This window comes from Trachypithecus francoisi, unplaced genomic scaffold, assembly GCF_009764315.1.
Source record: "Trachypithecus francoisi isolate TF-2019V2 unplaced genomic scaffold, Tfra_2.0 Lachesis_group5, whole genome shotgun sequence".
Taxonomy (NCBI): Eukaryota; Metazoa; Chordata; class Mammalia; order Primates; family Cercopithecidae; genus Trachypithecus; species Trachypithecus francoisi.
In genome coordinates, this window is record NW_022681470.1 from 50,081,758 (window position 1) to 50,097,437 (window position 15,680).

At 34.7% G+C, this 15,680-nt stretch overlaps 1 protein-coding gene across 2 annotated transcripts in view; it reads left to right on the forward strand.

Moving 5' to 3' along the window:
• The window catches only part of CDC73 (cell division cycle 73), a 143,482-nt gene extending 136,218 nt beyond the window's left edge, over positions 1-7,264 (forward strand). For both annotated transcript variants that reach the window (XM_033200509.1, XM_033200510.1), the window contains 2 exons: positions 2,220-2,361; positions 3,167-7,264. In XM_033200509.1, the coding sequence (XP_033056400.1) occupies positions 2,220-2,361; positions 3,167-3,203 (179 nt within the window). In that variant the 3' untranslated portion in view covers positions 3,204-7,264. The remainder of the gene's footprint in view (positions 1-2,219; positions 2,362-3,166) is intronic.
• The last annotated feature ends 8,416 nt before the right edge of the window (positions 7,265-15,680 follow it).

The following is a 15,680-nucleotide window of genomic DNA, read 5'->3' on the forward strand; positions in this document are numbered from 1 at the left end:
AGTTGCATATCTCTCATTTTAAACCAAAAGTTAGACATGATTAAGCTTAGTAAGGAAGACATGTCAAAAGCTGAGACAGGCCAAAAGCTAGGGCTGTTACGCCAAACAGTTAGCTAAGTTGTGAATGTAAAGGAAAACTTCTTGAGGGAAATTAAGAGTCCTACTTCAGTCAACACATAAATAATAAGAAAGCAAAGCAACCTTATTGCTGATATGGGGAAAGCTCGGTTGGTATGGAAAGCAGATCAAACCAGCCATAATATTCTGCTAAGCCAAAGCCTGATCCTGAGCAATGTCCTAACTCTCTTCAGTTCTATGAAGACAGAGAGAGAACAGAATTCTGCAGAATAGAAGTTGGAAGGTAGCAGTGGATGGTTCATGGATTTAAGGAAGTAAGCCATCTCTATATAACAAAGAAGTGTAAGGTGAAGCAGCAAGTGCTGATACAGAAGCTGCAGCAAGTTATCCAGAAGATATGGCAAACATTATTGATGAAGTTGACTACACTAAACAACACATTTTCATTGTAGATGAAACAGTCTGTTATTGGAAGAAGATCCCATCTGGTACTTTCATAGTTGCGGAGAGGTCTGTGCTTTGGCCTCAAGACGTCAGAGGACAGGCTGACTCTTTGGTTAGGGGCTAATACAGCTGGGGACTTTGAGTTGCAACCAGTGGTCACTTACCATTCTAAATATCCTAGGGCCGCTAAGAATTATGCTGAGTCTACTCTGCCTGTGCTTTAGAAATGGAACAACAAAGCGTGAATGTCAGCACTTCTGTTTACAGCAGGGTTCAGTGAATATTTTAAGCCCATGTTGAGACCTACTGCTCAGAAAGAAAGATTCCTTTCAAAATATTAGTGCTGAATGACAGTGTACCTAGTCACCCAAGAGCTCTGATGGTGTTCAAGGAGACAAATGTTGTTTTCATGATTACTAACACATCTATTCCTTAGCCCATAGATCAAGGAGTAATTTAGACTTTTCAGGATTTATTATTTAAGAAATAAGTTTTGTAAGGCTGTAGCTGCTATATATAGTGATTCCTCTGATGGATCAGGAAAAGTAAATTGAAGCTTTTCTAGATAAGATTTACCATTCTAGATGCCATTAAGAACATTTGTGATTAATAGGAGGAAGTCAAAATATTAACATAACCAGAGTTTAGAAGAAGTTGATTCCTACCTTCATGGTTCATAGATGACTTTGAGGGGTTTAAGACTTCAGTGGAGGAAATAAAGATAGGGTGTGGAAATAGCAAGTGAACTAGCATTAGAAGTGGAGCTTGAAGATGTGACTGAAGTGCTGCACTCTCATGCTGGAACTTGAATGGATGAGGAGTTCCTTCATACAGATGAACAAAGAAAGTGGTTTTTTGAGATGGAATTCACTCCAGTGAGCACTTTTGTGAAAATGCTGTAAACATTGTTGAAATGACAACAAAGGATTTAGAACATGACAGAAAGCATCAGAATTTGAGAGGATTAACTCCAATTTTAAAGGAAGTTCTTCTGTAAGTAAAATGCTATCAAATATTATCACATACTTCAGAGAAATCTTTTGTGAAAGGCAGAGTCAATCAGTGCAGCAAACTTCATTGTTGTCTTACTTTCTGAAATCGCTATAGCCACCCTAACCTTCAACTACCACACCCTATTCAGTCAACAGCCATCAACATTGAGGCATAATCCTACACCAGCAAAAAAAAATTAGGACTTGCCAAAGGCTCAGATGATTGTTAGCTTTTTTTTTAGCAAGAAAGTACATTTTAATTAAGGCATGTACATTGTTTTTTAAACATAATGCTATTGCACACTTAATATAGACTATGATACGGTGTTAGTGTAACTTTTATATGCAATGAGGTAGCAGGAAATATGTGTAACTCACTGTATTATGATACTTACTTTATTGCGGTGGTCTGGAACTGAACCCACAATATCTCCAAGGTATGGTTGCACTCTTGTATTTCTGTGATAACCTCCCACCCTTATAGTCTTTTCTTATTGTCCTTCACTGGACCATGTGTATTTTATCTTACCTTATTCCTCATTTTAGTCTCCAGTGGCTGGCATGTATAAACCCCGAATGTTTTTAAAGATAATATTTTAAAAGATCACTTTAGTTACAATGTGGCTTCAGTTGGTAGAAGAAGGAAGTTTTTTTTTTTTTAATTTTGAATAAAAAAATGATTACTTCTCTCCACCCCCTCTGTAGTTAAAGCCTTCCATCTGAAGTATGATGAAGTTCGTCTGGATCCAAATGTTCAGAAATGGGATGTAACAGTATTAGAACTCAGCTATCACAAACGTCATTTGGATAGACCAGTGTTCTTACGATTTTGGGAAACATTGGACAGGTAATTCTGATTCTAAAATATGCTTATGTGTGTTTTATTGTAATTTTTCTGTCTGAGTTAAATTTTAAGTTGCGTAAATTTGTCAGTCTTATTCTCTAATTCCCTTCTTTTAACATTAACTTGATGCTTATCTATAGTAAATAACAATTTTTTTTGTATAATTAATTTAGATGGAGAGTTTAATATAGCCTGATAGAAGTAACACTAAACTGAGTCAGAAGACTTAGACTTTAGTCTTGGTTTTGTAATCTGTCTCTAATTATCTGTGTGATCTTTTTGAACCTTATTTTCCATCCAAGGAACTTTTGATTAAGAGAACCCTATGTTTTTTTGCAAGTACTGAAAGATCTCTGATTCTGGATTTATGTTATGGATGGTTCACAAAAGGAAATGAATTTTAAAAATTTATTTTAATTACTAGTATAGTGTTCATAAAGCCCTTTACATTAATAAAAGTTTTGTAATTGGCAAATTTAAGAACAGCATATGATCACAGTAAATACCACTGAATCGGTTCTCTTTGAAGTATACTCCTTAAAATCTGTAACATTCTTGGTGCGAGTCTCTCACAATATATGTGAAACATATATATTATTTTAGCTAGAAGCTCTTAGATTATATTACTTAATAAGAGGAGTGTTATTTCTAGCTTTTTCCAGAAGTCTTTATATTTCCAGTTTTCTAGAAAACAGCATTTTATTCTGTTGATTTTAAGTTTTAAGAAATGTCAGCCTGTTTTTACATGTATTAATCTAAAAATTCTAAAATTCCTATAGTCATTATAACCTACCATATTTTTTTTCAGGTACATGGTAAAGCATAAATCCCACTTGAGATTCTGAATTATTTGGCTCCTCCATTTCTGGAAATTGAGACTCAAGCTTTATGAATTTATCAAGAACTTAAAAATGAGGAAGGTCACAGATTGATCTTTTATAAGACCTTATTTGATGCTTTGTGCTTCAAGGAGATGATGCCTGTCATCCATATAAGCAAACTTTTTGGCTTACAACTATTTTTTTAATATTAGCCTTCTAGTCTGTAATGGAAATTGTATATTTTGATAGAAGTTTTTTCTCCATTGGTTAAATTAGCATTACTTAAAATTTGTTTCTTTAGAAAGTAAATGCAGGTTATAAATGTGTGTATATTTAGAGATTATAAGGCTCTCTGAGCCATCTTCTGATTTTTCATTGCTCTATAATTCTTTTTACTAAAAATACTATGTTGTGAATGGTATTAAATTTTAGTCTCTGGAACATCCAAAACCAAGCAAAGGGATGTGACTATTTTGAATGAATCAAAATGTCAAAATCTGTATGTACACTATATCTATACTTACTCTTTATTTAAAAAGAATGATGAAAAATCAAGAACAATTCTTCAATTTGAACTGTTCAGCCTTTCCAAGATTTCTTTATTTACAAATGATTACATTTAAATGAATGTACATTCTTCTCACTGACTTTGGTGATTTTGAAACCTAGAATGATGTATTTCTATCTGTGATATCTTTCCATTTGAAAAAAATCTCAAAACACAGATTAAAACCACAATAGGCTGTAGTATTTTTTATTTTGGGAGCCAGAGTATGATTTGGGTGAAGAATATGTATCAGCCCTATTGCAGTATAACTTTAAGCTACTTTTCTCTTTAGTCCACCTTTGATTCTAATTTTTATGGTATAGGATTTTAAATCTTCTATTTTAGGCTTGTCAGTCTTGGAGTTCTTATCTTCCACTATCCCTAAATATTGATAAACTCCCAGGCACCAAAGAAAACATTTGCTTAATTGTCTGAAAAGAAACAAGAGAAAAACACTGGTATTTTTATGTGTGTATTCAACATGGTGTAAAATATGAAAACTATATTTTAACTTAGTAAAATATTTTACTATTTCTCTACTTTAGACAAAACGTTGCATCCAAGGTACATCAAGTGACCATTTTCCTTGAACCTTGATTTCACTTTTTTTTTTACTTAAAAGCAACTAGGAAGCTTTGCTTTCCTAAACTGTTTTTACCATTGGAATTTTGCTGATCACAGTCTTATGTCATTTTTTTCCTCCATTTTTATTCCCAGCAGTTTTCTCCAAGGTTAACATATTTTTGGTAAACAGGCCTTTCATAGGTATTAAGCTGACATTATCAAGCTTCTTAATGAAATTTAACGCTGTCACAAAAATGGGAAGTTACTATTTTTTAAGTAACCACATAGTTCATACCACTGGTAACTAGAAAAGATATTTATTCACATGATATTTACAAGGCTCTTCAGAAGAGAACAGTCAGCATTTTAAATTACTAGATTTTAGCATACTTACAAGGTTTGAACAGATTCTACCCCTATTTTCCTACCTTCTTACCATCTTCTTTCCTTAAAGAGAAAAGAAAAATTTGTTCACATTAGGCTTTCTTAGCATATAAATCTGTTTCTAAAATAAATTACATGTTGTGTAAACTTTCTCCATGATGAAATAGTCAAGGACCAGAATCTGTGATATTTTTATGTAAGATTACTTGTCAAGACTACTACAAGTCAATATGAACTACCTTCTCATAAAGATTTTTGGTATTTGTACTTATTTATGAACTTTACTGGATACGGAATATGGTTAAGATTAGGAACATCTACTTTGAACGAGGTTTATTTTTCTATTTTGAATTTGCCTTATGTATATTCAAAGGCTTATGGAAATACTGTAAAGGAACATTAGGAAAAGGACAAATATGCTGTAACCATCTATCTTAAAATCAGACCCTTAGTATAAGTACCTCTTTTCTCTTTTTCTCTTTGATAATTTAGTCACTTATTTAGGTCCATGTGATTAATTTCATTCCATTATTTTTTAGCTGTTTATTCTAAAAAACAAAAATTTTCAGCCAGTCCCTATTTATTCCCCCATGCCATGGTCCTATATAGCAGTACTTAACACAGTGCCTTGCACATAGTAGGCATTCAGTAAATACTTATATGCATGAATGAATAATGTATTTTCAGTGTAACAAATTTATTATAAAAGTGTAGTTTGACTCTACTTTGTCTTGGAGTTTGAGAGTACAGAATTACAGGGAATGAAGAGAGGTATAAGTAGATATTTTACTGGAAATGAAGTATAAATTAATAACTTACCCGTCCATAAGTTACTGCTAACTGGGGATACCCTTGTATGCCCAACCTGTAAAGGAAAGTTCTATTTCTATACTCATAGGAAATTCTTCTCAGTCAGGGAACAGTAAGAAATATGTAGGTTTCAATCAGTTGCTCTCAACCCTGACTGCATGTTAGAATCATTTGGAGAGTTTTTAAAAATACCTATGCCTGAATCTTGATTCCCATTTTCATGTAATTTGAGACAAGACCTGGTCATCAGTATTTTTTTTTAAAGTTCTCCAGGTAATTTGAATGTGCAGGAAGGATTCAGAATCACTGGTTTAATTTGTTATTGAAAACAATGCCAGTATTAAATGTGTTTCCTCTTCCTTCTTGTCTGTATGTGTGTCTGGTTTTTGTTTTGTTGTTTTGTGGCCACCCTTTGCACTAGACCATCCCTGTTATTGGTGGTATTGGCCTGTGTTCCCATTGACAAATGCAATTTTAATTATTTATTTAATATAGAGTATTTTACTGTTTAATATTTAAACAATGTTTAATGTATTTCATTATTAACTAGTATTGTAGTTTGTTTTTTTCCCATGTCTCCATAACCTTTACTAACATTTGTTTTTAGCAGCACAACAGTAATCCTTATAGAAACAACTAATTTATAATGAGGAAAATCTCATAATTTTTAAGGCAGAAAGAAGTATTAATATTTGATCTGCCATGCAGAATGAGACAAATACAGTTTGCTTATGAAAGGAAAGTGGCATACTTTTAAATTGGTCTACACGGAAAAGTACAAGTAAACTATTCATTTAAATAAGATTCATTATCTAATAAATATTGAAGGGAATATTTTTCCTAAATAAAAATTTTTGTGACTGCTGACAAAAGTTAAAGTGATTACATTGTTCTTTTTTGGAGGGGTGGGAAGGAATATTTGTTGAACTAAAGTATATAAAATTTTTTGAGACTAGCAGTATATTTTATATTACAAATACAGCAATTATTTATAAAAGCTGGTCAAATTAATGGATTAGAAAGTAGCTTTGAACTTTGTGTTTTGAAATTGCTTGTTTAAATGCAAAATTGAGTAAGATAAGTTTTTAAATTTTTTATTTTTAATTTTTTTGGAAGTTTATTAAAGCCCTTCATATACACATACTTTTTAAAAAAAGATTCTTAATAAAGAAATCATTGGTTTGTCTGGTTAAAGCCCATATAGAATGCTGAGAAGTAATTTATAAAATAAGAACTATAGAAATTTGTTCTCAACTGAAAAGTTGGCAGCTGCTCTTTTTCTTTAAAAAAGTACAACATGAAAGTTTAATTACATTAGCTTTTAGTATTACTTGACTGAATTTCTACTATTTATTCACTTGTATTTGAGATTCACCCAGCTATTCTAATGATAGAAATAAAAAGTGGAGAAATGACTGAAGTTGACTTAAGTTAAGAATTGGCGTGGGAATTTTGAAATGCCATGTCCTATATATCCTGGAATATTTGTTGCCACATTTGCAAGTATGTTGATCCCAGCATAGTTTATATCTGTTGGAATAATAACTAAGGAGAAATTGAAAATGTATAATGTATAAAGATTTATATTTAGTTAGTATATAATAGATAATAATACTTGCAGGTTTTTTATGTGTTTTGGGTTTCTGTGTATTATTTTAGGTAATCTTTATAAGGGCATCTTGGAAGTCATAAATATGTTCCATTTACTGAAAAGCGGTAAGCATTTTTATATGAGTAAAGCTAATAAAATAAAACTAGTTTTATTGCCAAAATTCAAAAAGTGGGATTGATGCTATGTCGAATTTAAGCAAACGATCTGAGGATTTTGTTTGCCATTGAATTCCATTTCTATCCACTTTAAATTTACTGAAAGTTATTTAACCTGAGTTTGATTATAGTGCTTAATAAGTAATACAGTTTATGTACATAGAGTAAGCATTGTGAGTGATTTTTAACCACCAGTTGGTGCTATTTCTCAAAGTGGTTCTTAATTAGAGTTTAAGTTTGGGTGCCATGTGAACCGATAAAATATTCTTCTCATTCTTTTTGTTTTTCCTTTGTTTTGTTTTTCATTCTGTTTGTTTTTCTTTGTTTGTTTTTGAGATGGAGTGTCACTCTGTTGCCCAGGCTGGAGTGCAGTGCTGTGATCTCAGCTCACGGCCGCCTCCACCTCCTGGGTTCACACAGTTCTCCTGCCTCAGCCTCCCGAGTAGCTGGGATTATGGGTGCGTACCACCACATCTGTCTATTTTTATAGTTTTTAGTAGAGACAGAGTTTCACTATGTTAACCAGGTTGGTCTTGAACTCCTGACCTCAGGTGATCCACCTGCCTTGGCTTCCCAAAATGTTGGGATTACAGGCATGAGCCACCATGCCTGGCCTGTTCTACTCATTCTGATTCCAGTTTGGTGAGCTCTTAAATTTTAGATTTAATTGTTAAATAAAACATGTTGCCCAATTTTATGTTAAGCGCACTAGGGACATTTCCATTCTCCCTTTGTCTTCAATCCCCCAGAAACATTCATACCAAGAAGTTAGAAGCTGTATTGTGGGCTGGAATGTTATCTTTACATGAAAAGATTGAGCTTTGTCAAGCATAGTTGAAATATACATTTCACTTTGAAAACTAATGAGTTATAGTCATTTATAGTTTCTGCTAATGAGTTAAATAACGTATAGAATCATAGTTCGTAGTGATAGCAAGTTTCATGCTCTGCTGAACTTACAGTTTGATTATGGTCAAATTTTCTATGTTCTTACTGTAATAGAATTAAGAGTGTGTCCTGGTAAATTACATTATCTTTACAGTTTGAGCATTCTGATTTTAACATTTTATAGTTTCAAAACAAACTGTACTCATATAATCAGAGCATTAACAGCATCATTATGTCAGTGGTACCAATAATTGTGAATCTTCTGCAACAAAATTTCTTTAATGATGAGTTTAATGGGCTATATTCAAACTTAATTTTTATTCAGTTCATAAGTGCCCACTAAATATGTATTTTATTCTGTTCTGTTCCTTTGATTATCTGCTTTTCAGTGAGCATCTGCATAGCTAAAATAGATATAGCATGTGTTGTAAATGCTGTTGAATTTTTTTAAGGCTCAAAGGTGCTAGTGTATAAAAAACAGCACATTGCCAAATAAGCATTTTTTTCTCTCATTTTCTAAAGTACTTTCATATTTAATCATGTAATGATCAGCATTTATGGTGAGTTGAAATAATTTTTTCTGTCTATTTTCTTAAATGACCCTAGAAAACATTATAAAGTAGCTCTGAAGAAGGCTTTGTTGTTGAATCTGTCTCATAATTACTTGTGCATCCTTTGACACAGAACTATTTGGTTTATCATTTACCCTCATCTGAGAATGCTGATTTCTATTACATAAGTAAATAGAGCTGAGACCATAGTGAAGCAGAAGACATTTGAGAGATACTTTTTATTATATTTGAATATTTTATTGGACTGTGATTATTTTGCCAACAAAGTACAAGTGAAAACATTGAGTTATACAATGTATTAACTTTCATATATAGTAATGGATACTCACAGAAGAACTGCCTTCATGGAGTTTACAATGTTAATACTCTAAGTGTAATGGCCATCTATTTCTTTCTTTCTTAATTGATAAATAATACAAACGTTTTTCTTTAAAATGAAATAGTTTGAAAGTGTTTATCGAGTCAGTGTAAATGGTTGAGGGGAGATCAAGTGAACTTCCTTGTGGCTCATTCAGTTGTTTTAGCACAATTGAGCATCACTAACGTTTTTAAAGGGCTTGACTATATCACAATATTTAAATATTTGTATTTTTAGATAATGTATTTTTATTCCATAATGCACTACTGAGGACAAAAAGGAAGTGTAAGGGTCACTGATGATGAAATAAATTTGACATGCATTAAAGTAGTTTAAGGCTAAAGCAGTTTGATGTGGGAATTTGAGGAGAAGAAAACTTCAGCTAAATGGGAAAATACTAATTTGGACAGCGTTGTATGCTTCTGGGGTTGTCATGAATTTAAGCAAAGCTAGGCAAACTTAGTGTGATTTTTCTCCAGTGACATTTAGTTGCTTGATTTCAGGTATACAGAATTGTAGTTAGATTTTTAAGCTATTTTGATGGCAGTAGAAGCAGGCCACAGAGTTGAAGATATTTTCAAGGTAATAATTGTAGTACTGAAAAATGGAATCTAAGCTGTTCAAGGAATACATGATAAAGGGCAGGTGGTGAATGGTGAGAAAGTGGTGCTGTACTGTGATCTGATAACAGTGAAGTGAGCCTGAAAGATAGGGGGAGGTGGTCAGAGGATGGGATGTGTAAAGTCAAGATTTCAGAGGTGATCTGATATTGATGAGAAAAAGTCAAGACCTTGAAAGTATAGAGGGGGAAGTATTCGTTGAAATGAGGAGTCAAGGATCTATGGGGCTGCAGTTAACTCATGTAAGTGTTGAAATGAGAATGACAAGCATAGGAGTGAGAAGAAAGACGGCAACAAGGAGAAGGTAACCGATGACTGGTTGGCATTAGCTTTACAAGATCCATGCTTTAAACACTTTGATTAGATGTTTAAAGATGAATATTTAAAGATGAAAATATATTTAAAGATGAATTAATAAAATGTTAAAGGTATAGGTCATTTCAGTGCCTTTCTCCAACATCCAGATTGTTAAAAAAAGAATTAACATACTGGTCATTCATCATCACCCCAGATGATGAGGACTTTTACCAAGACACTATTGATAGCCTTCCCAACCCTCTGAGTCTTGTTTTCTAAATTTGCTCCCATGTGAGGCTAGTTCTTGTATTCTTTGCTACTTTTGTAGCTTAATGATACTGAAAATGGGTAAAACCTTTGTTGGAAAATCTGAGCTCTGCCCTATAAGGTTTCATTAAGTGCCAGTGTTGGGGTCACTTCCGCCAGTTGTATATGCAACTCATTACTAAGAGAGAACATCCTGAGCGGTTCCCAGAGGTGGGTTGCTGGCTAAAAGGAATCCCTGGAGATTTTGGTGTGGTAGGAAAGGATTTTCATTCTTGAGGATTTTTCTTTGACTTTTCTATGGGCTGCAGATTTCCTCAGTTTGCTTTGTTCTGAGTTTTAGGGGAGAATTCTTGGGAGGTTGTGAATTTTCTTTGCCTACAGTGAGATGGTTACGTGCTGTACTGAATTTTATCTAAATCTTACCCGAATCCATTTCCATGTAGCAAGCATGAAGTTGTTTACCTTTTTTATTTTGGCCATTGATTTTGAGTTTTTCCTTCTCAGTCACTCCCTTGCCAGTTCCTTAGATGTTATGATCCAGCTATGATCCAGCTTTACACTTTCACCCAGAAGTGACCTCACCTTTTCATGACAGAGGAAGCAGAAGCCATTAAGAAACAGGAGTTCTTAATGCTATATCTCACAAACCTGTATGCATATAATAATCTTTTCTTTATTACCTCCTGTTCCAGTGTTTTAAACATCCTGTCACCCATCAGGGACTTGTCCATTCATATGTATTTCTCCTACACCTTTCCTACTCTGTCATACAGTTTGCACTGTTACTGTATCTCTTTCTTGTATTTCATCTTGTCACCCTGTATTTATTTATTTTTCACCCACCTTTAAACTTAGTTACACCTTTCATCCAAACAGGTTCTAGGGAGATGGTTTGATTATGTATCTTAAATTCCCTCCCCTCAATCGCTGTTTCCATCTGCCAACTACCCTCTCTTGAATAGAGCAGCTGCTGTGAGCCTGGAGCCTTTGGGCAAATAAAGAGTGTATACAGTCCCTTGATTCTACCAGAATATGGAAAGGAGAGCTTGCTTTGATATTCTTCCTGTAATCTAGATGAAGGTCTAGAGACAGGCAGCTATGAAGCCTTCAGCAAGTATCTGAACTGAGAGCCTTGCTTTCAAAGCTACATGGATTTAGAGGAAAAGCAGTGCAGTTCATAGGTATGGTACTAGGAAGACTAGCTTCAGAGTACCTGTTTGGTTGCTGCATGGTGGGCCCAATTCCACATCTCCCGGTGAGACTGGGGGAGGGGAAGTAAATAGCAAAAAAACAAAACAACAGAGATTGGAAGAGATTTTCCTCCTGTCATCTGTGATGAGGAGTGGCAACTTGCTGGTTAGTAGATAATCAGCCTACAGAAGAGAGCTGCCTTCTATTGCTCACAAGTTTGTTTCCACTCAGAGTATCCCATAGTTTGCTTTATACTAAATGGAGTGAGTGGACAAAGAAGAATAAGGAAACCTGAAGAAAAATAGCATCGAGAGAGCAGGAACACAGAAGAAATGGATGGTGAAAAAGAATTGCTGGTGGAGATGGATGACAACTTTAATTTTGAAAAACCACTGGAGAAGATATAGTATAAAATAAACTTTCTAGCAATTAAACCACATTTAAATGTGGTAGTAAAAGAGAGGCAAGGCCACTATTGGGGACTAAATTAGTGGCCTGAGATATCATGTAGTAGTAGTTATCTTTGGAAAAGTAAAAACTCAAAGACACGGAGATTTCAAAAATGAAAACACCCAGAAGACGAGTCTAAGATATTTAATGTGAGTAAGTGAAGAACCACAAGGAGAAAAAGGGGAACAAGATATAGGAGGGCACAATTACTAAATACCGTAGGAAACCTTAGTTCGAAAGGGCTCTCTCTCTCTTAATAAGTTCCAAGCAACATGGGCGGGGTTGAGGTGTGGGGACACACCTGGGCAGGTACTTCATTCAAATATTTATTGTTACTTCCTGCAGTGACAAGTACTATTTTAGTTGCTGGGAATATAGGGTGAACAAAGCAATGGTAGTTCCTTTATTGGGTGGAAAAAATTAAATGAATAAATATGTCTTAGGTGGTAATAAGTAATACCGAAAAAACTAAAGCATAGTAGAGTGATTAGGCTATGTTGGGATAAGATAGTGGCAACATTTACTATTTTACATGGATGGTCAGAGACATCTCAGATAAGACATTTAAGCAGCAATTTGAAGTGAGGTATCTAGTGTGGTAAATACGCGGTGGTGGGGGAAGAGTGAGGGTGGGAGGAGAAGCATTCCAGATAGGGAACAGGAAGTTTAAGGCAGGCAGAAGCATACCTGCCATTTAAAGGACTGTTAAGGAATCCACTTGGCTAGGTGGAGGGAGCAAGAAGAGTGAGCGATGAGGGCAGAGGCAGCAGTGAACAAGATTACGGAGCCTTGTAGATAAATGTAAGCCTTTTGGCTTTAATTTGCTGATACATATGGGAAGCCATTTGAGGAAGTTTAAGCGGAGGAATGATACATGATTTAAGAGTAATTGACTCAACCTTGTTGAAGAACACAGTCTGTCTGTTGGTAGCAAAGGCAGAAACCAGGAGACCAGATCATTGGATATTGCAACAGTGTATACAAGAAATGACAGACTTGGACCCCTGTGGTATCAGTGGAAGAAAAGGTAAGATTCTGTAAATATTTTGAAAGTAGATGGATAGGATTACAATGTGTGAGGTACAAATCAAAAACACTTCTTCTTTTTTTTTTTTTGCCTCAGTAACAAAGGATAGAGTTTCTGTTTATACTGTGATGGGGAAGATTGTGTAAGGATCAGATTTCGCAGTGGTAGCAGCTGGAGGAATCAATTTAGTTTTGGAATGTTGAGTCTGAGATGCTATTAAACTTGTAGGAAGAGAGATTCAAATTCTTAAATTTCAGGGTAAAAGAGGAATTTACCTGGAAATTCCTGGAAAAAGAAAATTACATCTCTAGACTTGGGACTGCAACCAAGAATCCCCTTTTCAGGTAAGATCATTATCTTGAGGATATGCAGTGATCCAAACGAAAACGATATATCTCTGTGTATTACTTCACATAAGGAAAATAACTTAAAAACTTTAAACAAGCAGCAAATTATAACAAAGGCCTGTATTCTCTGACAGAGTGACTGGGTATTTATAACATAAGTATTAAGTAATCTTCAAGTAGAAAAGATAATACATGGAAAAATCTCACACTGGTAACTATCAGTCCTAAAGTAAGCTATCTCAGCAAAACTTAGAAGTGACAGCTGAGCCAGAGGAGTAGAGTGAATGAAAGCATTCTAAATTTCTCAACCCTAGTGACAACAAATGTTTGCCTTCTTAGAAGATGAACAACATTTGTTCTTGCAACTAATCAGAACTTACATATTTTTAACAACTAGCTTTCTAAAACCCACTAAAGCATTTTGGAATATTTTTTAAAACAAATTCTATTGAGGTTTTGGAGATTTTTAAATAGGTCAGGAAATTATTTCTAAGTTATTATATGGTGAAGCTGCAACAGTTTTGGTAGGTAATATGTTTTCAGCCACAAAAGCACAAAATACAGTATTTTTAATATTCAAGATGTTTCAAAATGTTCTTCACACGGCACAAACTTTTTTCTAAAAGTATTCATAGACTTCTGGTCATCTGATTTTATAATTTTTTATCCTTGTAATTTGGCAAAGAGCTAATACAGAGTTAGGAGAAGGGTTAACTCTGCCATTTCCTTGTTCCCATATGCTTGCATTATTACGATTATCTTTTAATGTATTGATTTTTTTTTCCCCCTAGAAATCTTTTTGTGCCACTTTCCATTTTGTGTAGTGTCTGTAAACTTACCTGTCATGGTATCCTGGACGCAAGGGGATGAGGCTTCACTGTCAAGTCTTGTTCTCCCCTCACCTTGTATACAGATCAGATGAAGGCATCTGTACCCACATATTAACTATTAATAAAGTTGAATTAAAATACAAATATGTATTTTAGTATCTTCTAGCACCCCGCTGAATTATCTTGCATGGTTCCTGAGGTGTGTACGCCCTATTTTGGAGACCTGTAGCACTAAGTAAAAATCTTTTTATACAGTATTTGTCTTGTGTGGATCATGAGCATTAGCATCCAATGGTAGGTAGTTGTGTGATTAAAATGCAAATTCCTTGGCCCCTGTCCCAAACTTACTGAATAGTCCTTTGTGGGTTATAGCCTTGGGATCTACATATTGAACAAGATTCAGAAAACCTAAGGCCTAATTATCTTTCAACCTCACCTAATCCTTCCCTCCCAAAGACATGAGCGCCACATACACTCTTTTGTAGCCTCTCAACACACCATTCCTTTTCACATCTCCATACCTCAGTAAATGTTTCTTTCCCTGCCTGGAATGTGTTCTTACCCTTGAAGACTCGGCTCAAATTTATATCTGTGAAATCTACCTTAGTTTGTACATATCAACAGATGTGTGGTTTTGTGATTCTTCACATTATGAACAGCATAAGGTATATTTGCCATTGTTAGTATTAGCCCATATGAGAAAAAAAAAAAAGACCAGAATTAATGCTCTTAAAACCAATTGAACAAAGATGTGTTTACGTCAATGTTATCCATGTTCTCACTGATTTACGAAAATCAAATCTTCATTTTCCACACATACGATACTACAAAATCTTGAAATCTACCTATATAGGGATGGTTACAGATTGTATCTGAAGACATGAACACACACATACAAATATATATGGAAGATTAAGAAATAGCAATATCTAGTAAGGAGTAATTAAAGATTCACTTTTTCCTTCTTCCATACTTTTATAACATCAGCACACCATTAAATTATAGTAATCACCTCACTGTAATTCATCTTCAAAATTGTGGGGCATACCAGTTATCAATTTGTTATCTCTGAGCTCTAAGGTACACCTTGCTTTGCAGTGTTGAAACTCTACCCTTATATAGGTTTCTCCTTTGCGAGCAGGTTCAGTGTTAGGCTTTGTCATTGGAGGGACACAGTAAGGCAATAGCAAGGGGAGTAGGCTTCTCTTTCTGGTTCTGGTGTGCTGTTATTTGATTGGCTGCCAGTGGATTGGCCTGCAGAAGGTCAACCTCAACAACCTTCATAACGGTGGCCCACACCTTCGGGTTTCTCTGCTGCCTGGTAAAATGTCCTTACAGAACACCTTTGGCCTACCCAGAACCTCCAGTGATTCTGCCACCAGGTGAGGTGCTCTGATTTGATCAGCTCTGGTCTTTCCTCTTGGTAAATTTCTTCCATCTACAGCCCAAGTTCCTGTGGCAACTATGCTCTCTCCAATGAGTTCTGAATCTCAGCCCTGGAATAGTGCTGGGGAATGACTCTTGAGTTGTTAGTGTTCTTTCTCCCTTTGTTTTTTCTATACCCATTAGAATCTTCTTTATT